Consider the following 15989-nt stretch of genomic DNA (forward strand, 5'->3'; position numbering starts at 1 on the left):
TGGAGCGGCGTTACCTTCCCGCCGGAGCAGTACCTATTGATGCACTCACATTTGCATGTTTTTGAACTTCTGGGTTGGGAGAAGCTGGGGCTAACAGTGGGGGCTCTCTCCGCTCCCCCAATTCAAACCTGTGGCCTTTCGGTCCAGAAGTTCAGCAGCTCAGCGCTTTAACACGCTGCGCCATCAGGGGATATTATTTCCTAAAGGTTGTGAATATACAATATTTCTGATTGGTTTTTTTTGTTTGTTGGAGGCAAGTATGAATGCTGCAATTAGGAACAATGATTAGGATGTAATGGCCTTGCAGCTTTAAAGCCTGGCTGTTTCCTCCCTGAGTGAATTTTTTGTTGGGAGGTGTTAGCTGGCCCTGATTGTTTCCTGTCTGGAATTCCCTTGTTTTCAGAGTGGTGTTGTTTGCGATATTTTATGTGCTTCTACTGTCTGTGGCCCTGAGAAAACAGGATTTGCCAGACTTTGATGATGGGAATACTTTATTGGGAGGTGTTAGCTGGCCCTGATTGTTTCCTGTCTGGAATTCCCTTGTTTTCAGAGTGGTGTTGTTTGCAATATTTTATGTGCTTCTACTGTCTATGGCCCTGAGAAAACAGGATTTGCCAGACTTTGATGATGGGAATACTTTGTTGGGAGGTGTTAGCTGGACCTGATTGTTTCCTGTGTGGAATTCCCCTGTTTATTTACTGTCCTGGTTTTAGAGATTATATTGTTCTGCATTATTCTATCCCAGTAATTATTTCATATTAAAGAAGAATCTCACTTATCCAACATTCGCTTATACAATGTTCTGGATTATCCAACGCAGTCTGCCTTTTCATAATCAATGTTTTTGTAGTCAGTGTTTTAAATTCATTGTGATATTTTAGTGGTAAATTTGTAAATACAGTACAGTAGAGTCTCACTTATCCAACATAAACGGGCCGGCATAATGTTGGATAAGCGAATATGTTGGATAATAAGGAGGGATTAAGGATAAGCCTATTAAACATCAAATCAAGTTATGATTTCACAAATTAAGGACCAAAACATCATGTTAGACAACAAATTTGGAAGAAAAAGTAGTTCAATACACAGTAATTCTATGTAGAAATTACTGGATTTATGAATTTAGCACCAAAATATCACGATATATTGAAAGCATTGACTACAAAAATGCGTTGGATAATCCAGAACATTGGATAAGCGAGTGTTGGATAAGTGAGACTCTACTGTAAATACTACATAGCATTACTGCGCATGGAACTACTTTTTCTGTCAAATTTGTTGTATAATATGATGTTTTGGTGCTTAATTTGTATAACGATTACCTAATTTGATGTTTAATTGGCTTTTCCTGAATCCCTTCTTATTATCCAACATATTCACTTGTCCTGCTGGCCTGTTTGCGTTGGATAAGTGAGACTCTACTGTATATTTCTAATCTTATATTATCTGCTCAGAACTGGATTATCTGAGGCTCCTTCTTCACAGCTGTATAAAATGCACACTGAAGTGGATTATATGGTAGTGTGGAGTCAAGATAATCCAGTGCAAAGCAGATAATATAAGATTATAAATGGGTTATATAGCTGTGTGGAAGGGCCTTGAGTCTACACTGCCATATAATCCAGTGCTAATTAGATAATCTGTGGAAGAAGACTAAGTGAGGCCTAAATCTGCCTGTCCCCTAACTGAAACCTGGCTGTCCCTTGGTTGCTAGGCAACCAAGTGGGCAGAGATTAGCCCTCTAAACTGGCAGCAATTGGATAAAAAAATTATTGCTCTCCCTCTAATTAGGACTTTCTTTTTCTTTTCTTTTTGTTGTATCAACCTTGAGGCGTGGATGATGGGTTGTGTTGTCAAATTTTGAGGTTGGGGGGCCTGTACTTTTGTTGTTTTGTGAATTGCCCTGATGCCATCACTCTTTTATATATATAGATATGGAAACTTCTAATAAAGATTTATATATTTAAAAAAAAAAAACAAATAGCTAGGCACAGTGATTGTATTCAAGATTGAAAGTAAGGCAGTAGAATTTATTTATGTGCAATATCTTGCAACCTCTAAAGCTGGACCAGAATAAAGTGCAATGGCTGGGTATAGGTGGAGGTCAAGGACACCGTCAATTGTGCAGAATCAGTCAAATACTCATCAAAATAGCCAGGTTTTCAGCTCTTTCCGGAATGTGGTCAGAGTGGGGGCTAGTCTAATTTCCCCCAAAAAGAAGTTCCAGAGCCAGAGGGGCTACCGCTAAGAAGGCCCTCTCTTTCGTCCCCACCAGCCGGGAGCGAGAGAAGAGATTCCACTGCAGATCTCAGGGATTGTGCAGATTCGTAGTAAGAAATGCGATCACAAAGATAAGCCGGACCCAAACCGTTTAGGGCTTTATAGGTGATAACCAGCATCTTGAATTGGGACTGGAAACTTATTAGTAGCCAGTGGAGCTGCTTTAATAGGAGGGTTGTCCGCTCTCTATAATTTGCTCCCATTAACAACCTGGCTGCCGACCATTGCAGCAATTGGAGTTTCCGGGCCATCTTCAAGGGCAGCCCCATGTAGAGTGCATTGCAGTAATCCAATCTAGAGGTAACTAAGGCATGGACCACCATGGCCAAGTCAGGCTTCTCAAGGTATGGTCGCAGTTGGCGCACAAGCTTTAACTGTGCAAAGTGTGTGATTTACTAGTGTGCGATTTTCTCAAGAGATAGCTGGAGAGAGATCTGAAGCTCACACTGGTTTTCCCTACAGCGGGGAAAAGGAAATGCTTAAATGAGAGGTCTGTGTTACTACTTGAACTCAGGATCTCTGAACCATAGGATGTAAGTGGAGAGCTTATGTCTTCCAGCATGCCTCTTTTACAAGAAGGCTGGAGAAAAGGATAGCACATCAACTTGAGGTGTAGTTATATTATTTTAAGAAGCTGAAAGAGATGAGGCTTTGAGGCAAAGGTTGAATAATGCACCCTTCAAGTTAAAGAAGCAAATGTAATTAAAAAGATCAAAAGCTTTGTTTTAAAATCTTGTCTGAATAAAAAGGTTTTAGCTTGCCAACAGAAGGGGAACAAAAATGGGGCAATCTGGCTTTCCTGGGAAGGGAGTTCCAGAGCCTCACGGGCAGCTACCAAGAAGACTCTCTCTTTCTCTACTGAAATGGTCATAGGCTCCATGGCTGCAGTGGACGGCATGCCTCTAGTTCTCACTGCAAAGTATTTAGGCTATTTTGCACTGCATTTATTCTGTTTTTGTTCCATTGGCAGAGTGTTCCAACCTTTAAATTTTGGCAAAACCTTTATACATACAGTAATTACCTGTGCCCTCTTCTCCATATCCTGGCAAGTGCCAAGCTGTTCTTCCATGGCAGCTCTAATCTGCCTTGCCTCATATTCCAGTTGTCTTCTGGTCATGTCTGTCTGCAAGGAGAACTGGAATCAAAGAAAAAAATAAAATAAAAAAACAGAACAATTCCAATCAATTATATGCCTAACATTCTATTCATACTATCTAAACAAGGAATTTAGAAAGGCAGACCTAATTATCATAATGTGAAAATGATTACCACACAGAAAAAGCCATTCATCAAAGGAAATCTATAGACACTAAAATATTTATGAACCCTGTGTGGATCTTATAATTTTCCTCCATTAAATACAATAAAGTACCATTCACATATCTACACACTGTTAAGCTGGCTTTCCCTTCATTTTTGGAGGATGGAAGAACAAATACAGAACACCCTCCCAGAGAAACAATCTGCTCCTCACGCACACTGTTTCTTTCCTTCTTATCTTTCATTAATCTAGGATTTGGGAAAATGTAGGAAAGGGGCAGCCTACAGGATTTAGTATTACAATTGAGTGCTTGTATTATATTGAATGTGGTGCTGTAATTTAAACAAAGAAATGCTGTGACACTAAGTGAATATTTCATTTTAAAATTTAAGAATAAGATTATAAAAATCAAGATTAGCATCTCTTACATAGCAATTTGTAAATCACATTCTATATTATTTTTTAAAAGGATGCATGTACATTGAGTACTCAGGTTTGAATCTTTTCAGTAACACACAACAGGATGATCTACATGCAAGATATGCTGACACTGAAATTTACAAACCACATTAGGCAGAGCCCAGTTTGGTATAATCTGGAATTCTTCAGATTCAGTACTATTCTGGATCTTCAACTTCTTGATAGATAAATCTGAGAAGCACTGTTATTTTAAGAAAACATGAGTACTACCAAAAAATTGGGAATTATATACTACGTATGGCTGGAGAGAATTCTGAAGTACAGACTTCCTATGCAGAATGGATGGATGGGAATGGGTCAAAGAGTGTGGTACTACCCAGACAGGTTTAATGACGAATTTTAAACTTCCATTCTATGTCTAATTTTTGTTTTGTGTATTTTATGAAAATATGTTTTAATATGTATATTCTACAAGTTTTAAAATGATTGTGTGTTTTGATTATGTGCTTTAGCAATGCTGAAACCCGCCTCGAGCTGTGAGGAGAGGCGAGCAAGAAATATTATTATTATTATTATTATTATTATTATTATTATCCCCTTCTATATGCATATTCTAGAGTAAATTAGTTCTAGTTGGTAGAGCCATGTGAGTTTTCATTTTTATACAATTCACAGGAAGTCCATGTGATTTTTTGCATAAAAGATAAAACATTTTAAAAAGACTGCAAAGCAGAGAATACCAAAATGATATTTATATGAGAAAGAATGCTGTTACTATTATTACTTACGTTTTCAGTAAGAGGAAGGCTATCTATCCTCTTAGTTAGATTCTGAAGTTGTGCATAATACCAGTCTTTTTCTTTTTCTTCCTTTTCAAGCTCAGCAAGCAAGAGAGATCTATATATGAACAAAAACAATCATACTGCATTAGCTGTGAGAACTTAGGTAATAATTTTTTCACTCGTTCAGCCTATGCATGAGACATCTGTTCAGCTCCCTAAGAGTTCTTTCCTGACTTCTGACCTGATGGCTCCATTGGTAACAAAGGATTCTACAAATAGCTCAACTTCTACATCGAGAAAGAAAAGAAAAATAGGTGCCCAACAATCTATTTCCAACCAGTTATGTTTAAGAATTTTCTACTGCACAGAAAACTGAAGAAACAATACAATTACTGTCTTCCTATGCAAGAAGACCGTGAAAATAAAAATAAACACTCTTAGTTAAATCAGAATCAGTTTAATAAGCAGGGTCAATTCTGGTGAGTACTTCTGACAGCAGGCAGCCAGTGAATACCAGGTAGGTGTATATGTGCCTTCAAATCACCTATCAACTTCCAGCAATCCCTTTAAATTGATAGGACTTTCTTAGGCAAGGAATACTCAGAGATGATTTCATCAGTTTCTTCCTGTGAAATATAGCCTACAGCACCTGGGATTCAATGGCTATCTCCCATCCAAGTATGAACCAGAGGGTGACTTTGCTTAGTTTCCAAATGGAATTTGTTGCCTTTAAGAGTATTTAGGTTGAACACCATGCGCAATAAACAATGAAGAAAAAACCAGAAAAACCATTTTTTTTGGCCAAGGTATTATTTGCCTAACGAAACCCTATGAAATTATTGGAATCCCCATAGGTTGACAAGCAACTTGAAGGCACAATGGGAATTGGCATCTTATGTCTGGGTAATGAGTGCTTTACAAGTATAGGTTCAGTATCTCTTATTTGGACTTTCAAAATTCACATGGGTGGTTGAGATAGTGCTACGTTTTTTCTCGGCTTAATATATGCATACACAAAATTTAATTCACAAAATTATTAAAAAGTATTGTGTATAAAATGAGCTTCATCTGTAAAAGGTGTACATGAAACAAAGTAATTTCATGTTTAGGATTAGGTCACATTTCAAAAATATCTCATTATATATGAATATGCGCAGTTATTTCAAAATAAAAATCTGAAATACGGAAGACTTCTGGTCTTAAGCATTTCAGATAAGAGATAGTCAACTTGTAAACAGATTCCCAACCATATACAAAAACCACATCTAGCACTTCCTCAGTTTTCTGTAATCTCTTCTGTAATATATTTGTGCAAGAGTGAAGAAAGAGCAACAATGACTAGAAAATCTAGTCCAAACATATACAGCTTTAGAATATAAAATCCACCATTAAAAACATCATGGATCTTTTTGAGATGGAAATGTAGTATGTTATCCTTTCCTGATAACTATTAAACTTCCTCAATAATGGGAATGCAATTTCACTAACAGACAGGATCTAAAGAATTAGACTGTGTGTGTCCAATAAACTTTTTGTGTTCTATATGCCATATGACAATTGTTGCTTTGTAACTCAGGAATTTTAAAAGCAGTATAGCAAAGGGTTGTGCTGTGAAAAGATCATACCGTATTTCAAAATTCCATTTAGCATGCAAAGCAATTTGTGTGTCCAGGCTATCCCCTTAGTCCCACACAGTGAAATATTTATGAAGGGCAGAGAATCAGCTCACATTGTTATAAGGAGGAAATCTTTACATTCGTCCTTCCTTGTCCTATATTTAAAAAGGGGAGGGGTGGTTTCCAGCTCAAAAGAGAGATAAGAAAATAAGATATATCTATATGTGGATTGGTCACCATGACTGTATATATTAAATTACATTTATTAGCTTTTAAGGTGATGACCTTTGTTTTTACTGCAATGCGACCTCTCTTTCCTAGAAAATAGTATATCTAAAAAGGCAGTCCAAATAGTATGCTATGCCATTCAGGTACTCAAGTAGGTCTTACATTGAAAGTGATGGGAAAAGAGGATATGAGAAAGGTGAAAGGAGAATATCTTTTGCAAACAGAAAAAGAAAGACTGCAAGACAACAGTCTAAAAGCTCATCCTTTCTAGTCCATTGTTTCCAGTCCATTGTTTTAGTACCTCCTTTGCACTCTGTATGATAGTGTGGGAGGAGATAGACAAGCCATCTCTCCTTACTGCAACAGCTGATAGCCCACAACTGCATAGCCATACCGCAGGCCAGTTACTGGGGATCTCTAGTGATGGAACTGAGAGACAGAGTGGTGTAATGGTTTGAGTGTTGGAACTACCGCTCTAGAGACTAGGATTCAAATCCCAGGTCAACTATGAGAACCCACTGGGTAATCTTAGGCAAGTCACATTCTCTCAGCCTCAGGCAAAGGCAACTCCCCAGACCAAATCTTGCAAAAAAAAAAAAACCCTGTGGCAGATTTGCCCAGGGGCCACCATAAGTTGGAAACACAACAATGTCAACAATAGTAAGGGACCTAGGTGGCAATGTTCTTTCTCAAGTCCTAGTACATATAAGGGAGTCCACTGAATTGGTTTGTCATTCTTGTTGCCAGCATTTCTGCCCTTTTGCTTTTACTGCATTTCCCACAGCTATGGCTGCAGATTGAACTAATAGCATGGCTGGATCTGAAACTGTGGGAGCTTTGATTTCCTCAAAACAACATTAGATTATGACATTGAATGTTATTATTTTGCCACACAGCCTTGGCTGAAGTTTTTGGGCTAAGTCCATTTTAGGAAAGAGGGAGTTTTAATATCCAACATCCTAAAAAGGAGCCCTTAGAACAGATCCTAAGGTGTGACTGGAAGGCTGCATTTACTCAAATTCAGCTATGCTAACGTACCCTATTTGAAAGGAGAGGCCCGAAAACTCAGTAATCAGCATGTTGGATCCTGATGATGGATCATAGCCAAATGTCCCAACTATGTAAGCTGTGGCCAATACAAGTTATGGCTACTTTCAACTCAGTAACAGGTAATATGTGGTTACTGCCTGCTCCACCTACTCTTAAAAGACATGCTTTTGGGCAAATTATATTTAAGTCTCTAATCCTTTGATCTTAAGCGATACAACAATTTCAGGATGCTCTGTTATTATATCTAGTTAAAAAAGAAGCACAATATACATTTGCATCAGCTCTATTCTTTAGAACAAACTGTTTTTTCTCAAAAAGAAAACAACAAATTTTATTTGACCTGTAGAACAAGGAATTAACTTTGAGTGCAAATGAGGAGACAAGACCAAGAACTACCTCAGTATTGTTTAAATAGTGCTTTTAATTCCAAGGCTCAATGCACAAAGGTGATGCAATGAGGAATAGTCTTGAGAACTAAACTTAACACATACACTTGGTCCTATGTATCCAGAGATTCTGCACCCATGGATTCAACAATCCACATATGCTCAAGTCCCATTATATACAATTCACAGCAGATGCCAAAGGCGTGCTTTGTCATCAATTCAGATGACCTACTGGAGCTGTCAGAACCTACTTGGGTTTGAAGTCTTCCCACATAGAAAGGCCCATTGATGGGGCTCTAACTTTTCTGTTAGAGGCTCTTCACACCCACTCCTCTTTGCAATGGTATTTGAAGTTATTTGTAGAGGGATTCTTTGATATTGACATGCAGGTATGTATCTGCAAGATTTATGTGCGCCAAAAATTCTACTTGCTAGAAGTTGATTCCATTCTTATTTTCTCTTGAAACATTATTTGTTCATGTGATTATTAGGCTGCTTCAGATTCAGAATGACTGAAACCTCACTGCCCCCCCCCTTCTTGTGGAACTACGACAAATACGGAGGAAATGGCCAAGCAGATATCCGTTGCTGGTACTGAATATATAGCCGTTCATGTCAATAGGTGTTGACAGTAAGGAAATCCTGTGTTTTGTCCTAGACGTTTGTAAAGCAACCCCCATCACACTGTTGTTATTCAGGAGAGCTGTTATGGGAAAGACTGGCCTTCCTGTGGTTCTAGATGAGGAAATGAAGCTGGAAGCAGCATTTTTCTTGCTGGCTGCTTTGGAATCACACTTATCTTGACACTGCAAGAGGGAATGGATGATATTATTTTGGGCTAGACAGAAAACTGATATTTTGGTTGATTCCTCCTTTGCTATAGTGAGTCTTTATTGCAGGAAGGGCATTTATTTCTTGTATCAATAAGTACAAAGCTACTTTTATCCAACTAGTTAAAAGAACTAGGGATTAACTAGGTCTGGAACACTGGATCCATGTCCCATTCTGCCAGAATTCTGGAACCGGAGGACCAGAAACAAGATTTGCTGGTGGGTAAGGACCACAAAGGGTCAGGGACTGGCAGCCAGAGCAGCATAACAAGAATATTGAGTTCTTTGTTGCCTGTTTGTTGTCCACTCTTGTACTCAATATTTGAACTGTTGAGTAAAGAAGACTGAGAAGTAACATGAAGGTAAAGGTATTCCCCTGACATTAAGTCAATTTGTGTCCGACTCTGGGGGTTTGTGCTCATCTCCATTTCTAAGCCGAAGAGCTGCCGTTGTCCGTAGACACCTCCAAGGTCATGTGGCTGGCATGACTGCATGGAGCACCATTACCTTCCTGCCGGACGGTACCTAATGATCTATTCAAATTTGCATGTTTTTGAACTGCTAAGTTGGCAGAACTGGGGCTAACAGCAGGTGCTCCCCGGATTCAAACCTGTGACCTCTCAGTCTGCAAGTTTAGCAGCTCAGCACTGTGCCACTGGGGGCCCTGTTGAGTAAAGAAGACTGAGAAGTAACATGAAGGACGTCTTTAAATATCGAAACTTTCTAAAGAGTGTCATGTGAAAGATGGAACAAGTTAGTTTTCTTCTGTTCTGCGATGCAGATTCCAGACTGAATAATAACTAGCCATAATAACTAGAAAGATTCAGAAGAATTTTCTGATGGTAAAAACTGCTTGGCGGTGGAACAGTATATCACCAAGAGTGGTAAACTCACCATTGTTGGAAGTCTGTAAACAGAGGTTGGATGGCCACTACTCAGAGATGTTGTACCTATAGATTCTTGCACTGAGAGTGTGTTGAATTATAATTACTCTTTTGGCACCTTCAACTCTATTTGTCTGTGTCTATGAAAATTCTCTCTAAACAACTATCCACCTAAATGTAGAAATACTGAAAAGCTAAATTCAGTATAGACTTAATTTTTATTGGTTTTATATTACACATTTAGTACAGATTTTTCAAAGATATTAGACAGAGTTTATTAACTATTCAAACAGATATACATTAGGAGAATCTGACAGGCTGAACGCACTAAACAGAAGCCAAATCTTACATACCAAACATTAACAGGGATATATTGGAACATAAAAAAGCAAAACAACAGCAACAAAGGACCTGGGTTCTAGAAAATCCTAAACACCAAAAAGTATCTTCTTGTCATCTCCCAAATATTAAATGTATGCATATGATAGATTAAGAGTATGATTTAAACATGTTTATTCAGAAGGAATCACCTGCAGCCTAAATTTGTGTGATTAGGAGTAAACTTAAATATGAATATTAATCTGCTTACATAAAACATTCAATGCAGTACAATGTCTTCATGCAATAATACTCTAATGTTGATAAAAACTACAGCATTTATTTATTTGATCAATTTATATGTGGCTTAGCATATATAAAGTAACATCTTGAGTAAAGGCTACCTTTGATAGTTAATCAAAGGTTTGAAGGGGTTTCTGTTAGGATGATTTGAATGATTGATTATTATATTCATTTGAGGGATAAATCAAAAGGAATTTTAAGGGGAGAATTTATTTGAAAGAATGGTACAGTAGTCTTCTCTTATCCGGAGGGCACACATTCTAATATCACCACTGCATATTTGAAACTGCAGATAGTACCACCTATTGTATGTACTACTACTCATCATCATGGGGTATCACTCGTGGCCAAGTAGGATTGCCTCAAAATGTAGAGTCTTGTCAGCGGGTACGTAAGTGACTGTAGAGATTACTCTCTTTCTCTTTATACACACACACACACACACACACACACACACACACACATATATATATATATATAAATTAGGCATGGTAGGAAAATAGCAAAATAACTTATAACAATATACAACAATTATAACAATATATTATAATAAAATTATATGAATTTTTTCATTTAATATTTTCAGATTGCGGTTGAACGTGAATAACTGTTACTGTGAAAAGGAAACCACAGACACTGATGGGGGAAAGGGAAAGAACTATTGTAATTGATCTGACTATTGTAAAATTTAAGTTCTACTGATGTTTATACTCATATATATAAATATAAATATGCATGTTGGCAATAATTCATTGTAAGATCTATCCCAAGTCACCATTTTGTGACTAGCTCTTGCTGGCAGATGCTATTACTGTAGTGCAGAAAGAAAAAGTAAATGCCATATGTCTGTCCATTATTTTTTTTTACAACACACAGCTTGGATCCTAAGCTTGCCGTGTGTGAGCAAAGAGTGCACTGAGTTGTGTTTGATTCCTATCAGCTTGTTTAATGTTTTTAATGTTTTGATGTTTGTGTATATTTATAATTATTTTATGTCCCAGCATGGAATGCTTGCTGGATATATGTTATGCTCCGCCCTGAGTCCCCTTCGGGGTGAGAAGGGCAAAATACAAATGTTTTAAATAAATAAATAAACAAATCTTCCCTGAACACTCAAAAACATCAGAAAAGACTGTTCTGAAAATGAAAGTATCCTTTTAAGTAGAGGCTGGTTGGCCATCTGTCGGGGGTGCTTTGAATGCAATTTCCTGCTTCTTGGCAGGGGGTTGGACTGGATAGCCCATGAGGTCTCTTCCAACTCTACTATTCTATGATTCTATGATCCTACATATAGTGGGTGCCATGTGGTTTTATATATATATGTCTTTATGAAATTGAGGAAACAAGGTTAAAGTTAGGTGAAATCTGACTCGCGTTCTATAGCAGAAGCATAGAACTATCTTCTGTTCATGCATGCTTACCTTTGGTTGAAACTCTTGATATTTGCAATTAAGATTAAATAATAACTGACAGCTGTAAAACATGCACATATTTCTAAACAGTCTCAATTAAATTAATGATATTAATGATGAAAAACATGGGTAGAATTTTCCATGGGTCAACATAAACTGGCCCTCCATTTATACATGAGGTTGACTTATACATGAGTATATATGGTATTTCCACCACATGCAAATTCACCCAGTAGTGACTCTAACATGGATTGAGTTCTGTTGTTCTACAGTGAAATCAATGAGCACAACTATGGCGCACACACTTTCTGCCATGCATCTAAACAGACCTTCAAGAATGCAACTTTAGTTCAAACATACATTCCCAGATTTGTGTAAGCATATGTGCGTATGCACCTTCAAGTCACAAGCTGACTTGTTGCAACACCACAGATTTCACATAATTTTCTTAGATGAAGACTACACAGAACTAATTTTGCCTATAGCACTTAATGTTTATTTTCTCTCATCTAGCCAAGTATTAATCAGAAGCTGACTCTGCTTAACTTCCAAAATCAAACAGGATCTGGTGCGTTTAGGACATTTAGGGCCTCTTTGCCCTTGAGCATTTTTTGTCTTTCCCACTCTCTAACAAAAGGAAAATAATTCCTATAAAACCAGGTGTATTTTGTTATATGTTCTTAAGTTGATGTATAAAACATATCTAGGACAAAAATATTACCTCTCTTTCTCTAATTCTTCTAAATAACCAGTGCTCTCTCTGCTTCCATTCATAAAGCCTCTTCTGGGATATGATCCCATGGGAACAGGACTGCAGTCTCCTGATCGACTAGAGACCGATCCTTCCCTGCTTCCATATGAACGCATAGATATCTTTGGCCTTAACTTCACTCCAGGAAAGTTATTGCTGTCCAAGTTCAGTTCTGAACAGAAACAGAGAGTTGGATCAATTAAGACTTAGAAATGTTAGCAAGAAGTCCTCTAATACTTCAATTTCTAAAATTACTTTTTATTTCTGTAATAAACAAATGAAACATTATTTTTCCTCATTATAATAAATGGACAGTGGGACTTACTGTTAGTGCGGAAAGAGACAGTCAACTGGACTTCTGTGACTCCGAACCCCTGTACACTCTTTGACTATGTTCTTCACTATTCTTTTAAATTTTAAATATGTGATAAAACATTATATCACTTTTTTCTCAGCAAAAGAACTTCAACTTTGTTCATGCTGAAAGAGGTAATATGCCATACCATGACTGTCTCAATGTAAATCCCATTACCAAAGTTTCTGTCACCACAAAAAACCCAGAAATTTTCATGTGGAAAGTGGTGTGCCGAAAATACATGCCTTATTTCCTTGTAGGAATACTCTTCCCAACAGCCCACTACAATTGCAGCAAACAAAGTCGACACTCCTTATAATCGTGTTTCCCAGTAGCACTGCTAGGATCTGTGATGATGGTTGCACCCTTGGCCAATAAGTAGATGGTGGCCTATATCCTTCCCACCCTGGCTTGTATGTTTTATAACTAAGCATCCCTGATTTCGCATAAGGAGTTCTCTAAAGGGATACATTTAACTTAACAAGTTGACAACCTTCCTCCAAGTTTACCTTTAAGACGTTCCAGTAAATCTATCTGACCAGAAGACGCCATTGCCTCATCTTCAATGCTTCCTTGCAGCTGCTTCAGCACCTCCTACGAAACAAAGAATATAATACTATCAAGAAAATCATTCTAAAATGAGATTAAATCTCATAATTTTGTAACATCTTCCACTCCAAAAGACCCACCAAACTCTCGCAATATTTTTAACAACCATACACATTTCTTCCATAGATGAATGAATTTGTTTTATTTAAATATTTTAGCAAACAGATTACAGCTCTAACAACAAAAACAACAAAATATTTTGGTATTATTTACACTGATTACACTACTTAACACAATTTTCGTTCCTGGGTTATAATGTCATTTCCTAATTTCCTAATCATAAAAACATGGAAAGGGCTTATTTTAAACTGGAAAAACTTTCTTTTTGCAGGACATCCTAGAGCACATTTTCCTATAGTTTTTAATGAGTATCTCATAGAGTCTCAACCAATTCAACATAGTTTGTGGCAGCCACAGAAACGAAGTTTCTGGAGTATAACAACTACTTTCAAAGTAAGTACTGCACACCTCGATAAAATAGTGAAGAGCAGAGACATCACACTGGGAACGAAGGTCCACATAGTTAAAGCGATGGTATTCCCCATAATAACCTATAGATGCGAGAGCTGGACCATAAGGAAGGCTGAGCAAAGGAAGATAGATGCTTTTGAACTGTGGTTTTGGAGGAAAATTCTGAGAATCCCTTGGACCGCAAAAAGATCCAACAAGTCCATACTCCAGGAAATAATGCCCAGCTGCTCACTGGAGGGAAGGATATTAGAGGCAAAGATGAAGTACTTTGGCCACATAATGGGAAGATAGGAAAGTTTTGAAAAGATCATGATGCTGGGGAAAATGGAAGGAAAAAGGAAGAGAGGCTGACCGAGGGCAAGATAGATGGATGGTATCCTTGTAGTGACTGGCTTGACCTTGAAAGAACTGGGGGCGGAGATGGTCGACAGGAAGCTCTGGTGTGGGCTAGTCCATGAGGTCACAAAGAGTCGGAAGCGAATGAACGAATAAACAACAACTGCACAATTAAACAAGAAATAATTTCAAACCAGAAAATGTTTCAAATTTTGTTACATAGTGTTAAGCAGTGGTTCTCAACCTGTAGGTCCCCAGGTGTTTTAGCCTACAACTCCCAGATATCACAACCAATTTACAAGCTGTTAGGATCTCTGGGAGTTGAAGGTCAAAATATCTGGGGATCCACAGGTTGAGAACCACTGTGTCACAGGAAAGCAACATTTACACCAATAATTTAATTTCCCATACTGAACAATAAGAACATATAAATACCCTAGTTCAATGCCTTGTAGAAGTATTCATCTCCATTGCGTCATTTGGAACTGAAAGGAATTTAACTAACACTGGACACAAAATAATCAACACTACAAAACTGCAAAGTATTTTTTTATATTGTGGCATAAATGTTAAGCACATAAAATACGCTAGTATAAGTATTCTCCCCTTTAATTGTGACAACCTAAACAAGATCTGGTGCAACCCACTACCTCAGAAATCATAGTAGTAGATTAACATGTGCAGTTCCATGCAATCTCAAATTAAAGCCATCAACTTTTGAGAGTTCGCAGTATTTGTCAAAGAACAAAACGAGAATTATGAAGAAAAAGATGAAATCAAAGGCAAAAATGTGTAGAAATACCAATTGTGAGCCAATTATAAAAACTCTCAACCATGAACAATCCTTGGAGCTCCGTTAAATAAATTATTACAAAAATGGAAAAAAATATGGCTAAAAAGAATAAAGAATCCACTAGAGCTCAGTGACAAGGTAAAAAGGGCATTAGCAACCAAGATGACAATGATAATTCTGAAAAAGCTGGAGAAATCTGCAGTGGAAAAGAATGAAACCTTCCATGGCACAACTATCAAATGCAGAATCCAGATGCACAAAGCTGACTTACAAAAGAAGACTCATGGCTAGAACTGCTGCTAAAGGTGCTTCTCCCCAGGATTAAGGGGTTGGGGAAAATATTCATACAACTATCAAGTATCACCTTGGTTTTGTATATTTAATGTCTGCACTACAAAAATACACCTTCAAAATTTGAGGATCTTGCATACAGTAAGTGGTTACCAATGCCAATTAAACCAATGTCACTTCCTAATTTCAACACAACAAAAAGTGGAAAAAGTCAAAGGTGGGATATAAATACTTCTGCAAGCACTATACAGTTGGCCTTCCACATTTGCAAATTTGCTTATTTATTTATTTACTTACTTACTGCCTTTCACACCCTGTGGGGAACTCAAGGCAGCTTGGTGGTCTCCAGTGAATGTGGAGGATTGGCTCTGTGTTAAAACTGACTTCCAAATAAGTTAAAGTTAACATTTAAGAGCTGTCTGTAAGACTAAGATGTACAAAACTACAAAAATAAATCTAAAAAAGCAAGAATGAACATAACAAGCAGTGGTTGAATTAAGCAAGGCCACTAGGTTCGGAGACTCTTAATGCTCAATGGCCTCAATAGAAGCAGACAGCAAGATAAAGGATCTACAAGGTTTTCTATTATAGAGGCCCAATCAATAACTAAAGC

At 37.5% G+C, this 15989-nt stretch overlaps 1 protein-coding gene across 8 annotated transcripts in view; it reads right to left on the reverse strand.

Annotated features, from left to right (window-relative positions):
- Positions 1-15989, reverse strand: part of apc (APC regulator of WNT signaling pathway) — a 101499-nt gene that overhangs the window by 44835 nt on the left and 40675 nt on the right. For 7 of the 8 annotated variants that reach the window (XM_008114016.3, XM_008114014.3, XM_008114015.3 and 4 more), the window contains 4 exons: positions 13386-13470; positions 12492-12693; positions 4750-4858; positions 3302-3415 (listed from right to left, as the gene is read on the reverse strand). In XM_008114016.3, the coding sequence (XP_008112223.2) occupies positions 3302-3415; positions 4750-4858; positions 12492-12693; positions 13386-13428 (468 nt within the window). In that variant the 5' untranslated portion in view covers positions 13429-13470. Of the gene's footprint in view, positions 1-3301; positions 3416-4749; positions 4859-12491; positions 12694-13385; positions 13471-15989 lie in introns of those variants that run through there. The other variant, XM_062972182.1, reaches the window with a different exon arrangement.

This window comes from Anolis carolinensis, chromosome 2 (assembly GCF_035594765.1).
Source record: "Anolis carolinensis isolate JA03-04 chromosome 2, rAnoCar3.1.pri, whole genome shotgun sequence".
NCBI lineage: Eukaryota > Metazoa > Chordata > Lepidosauria > Squamata > Dactyloidae > Anolis > Anolis carolinensis.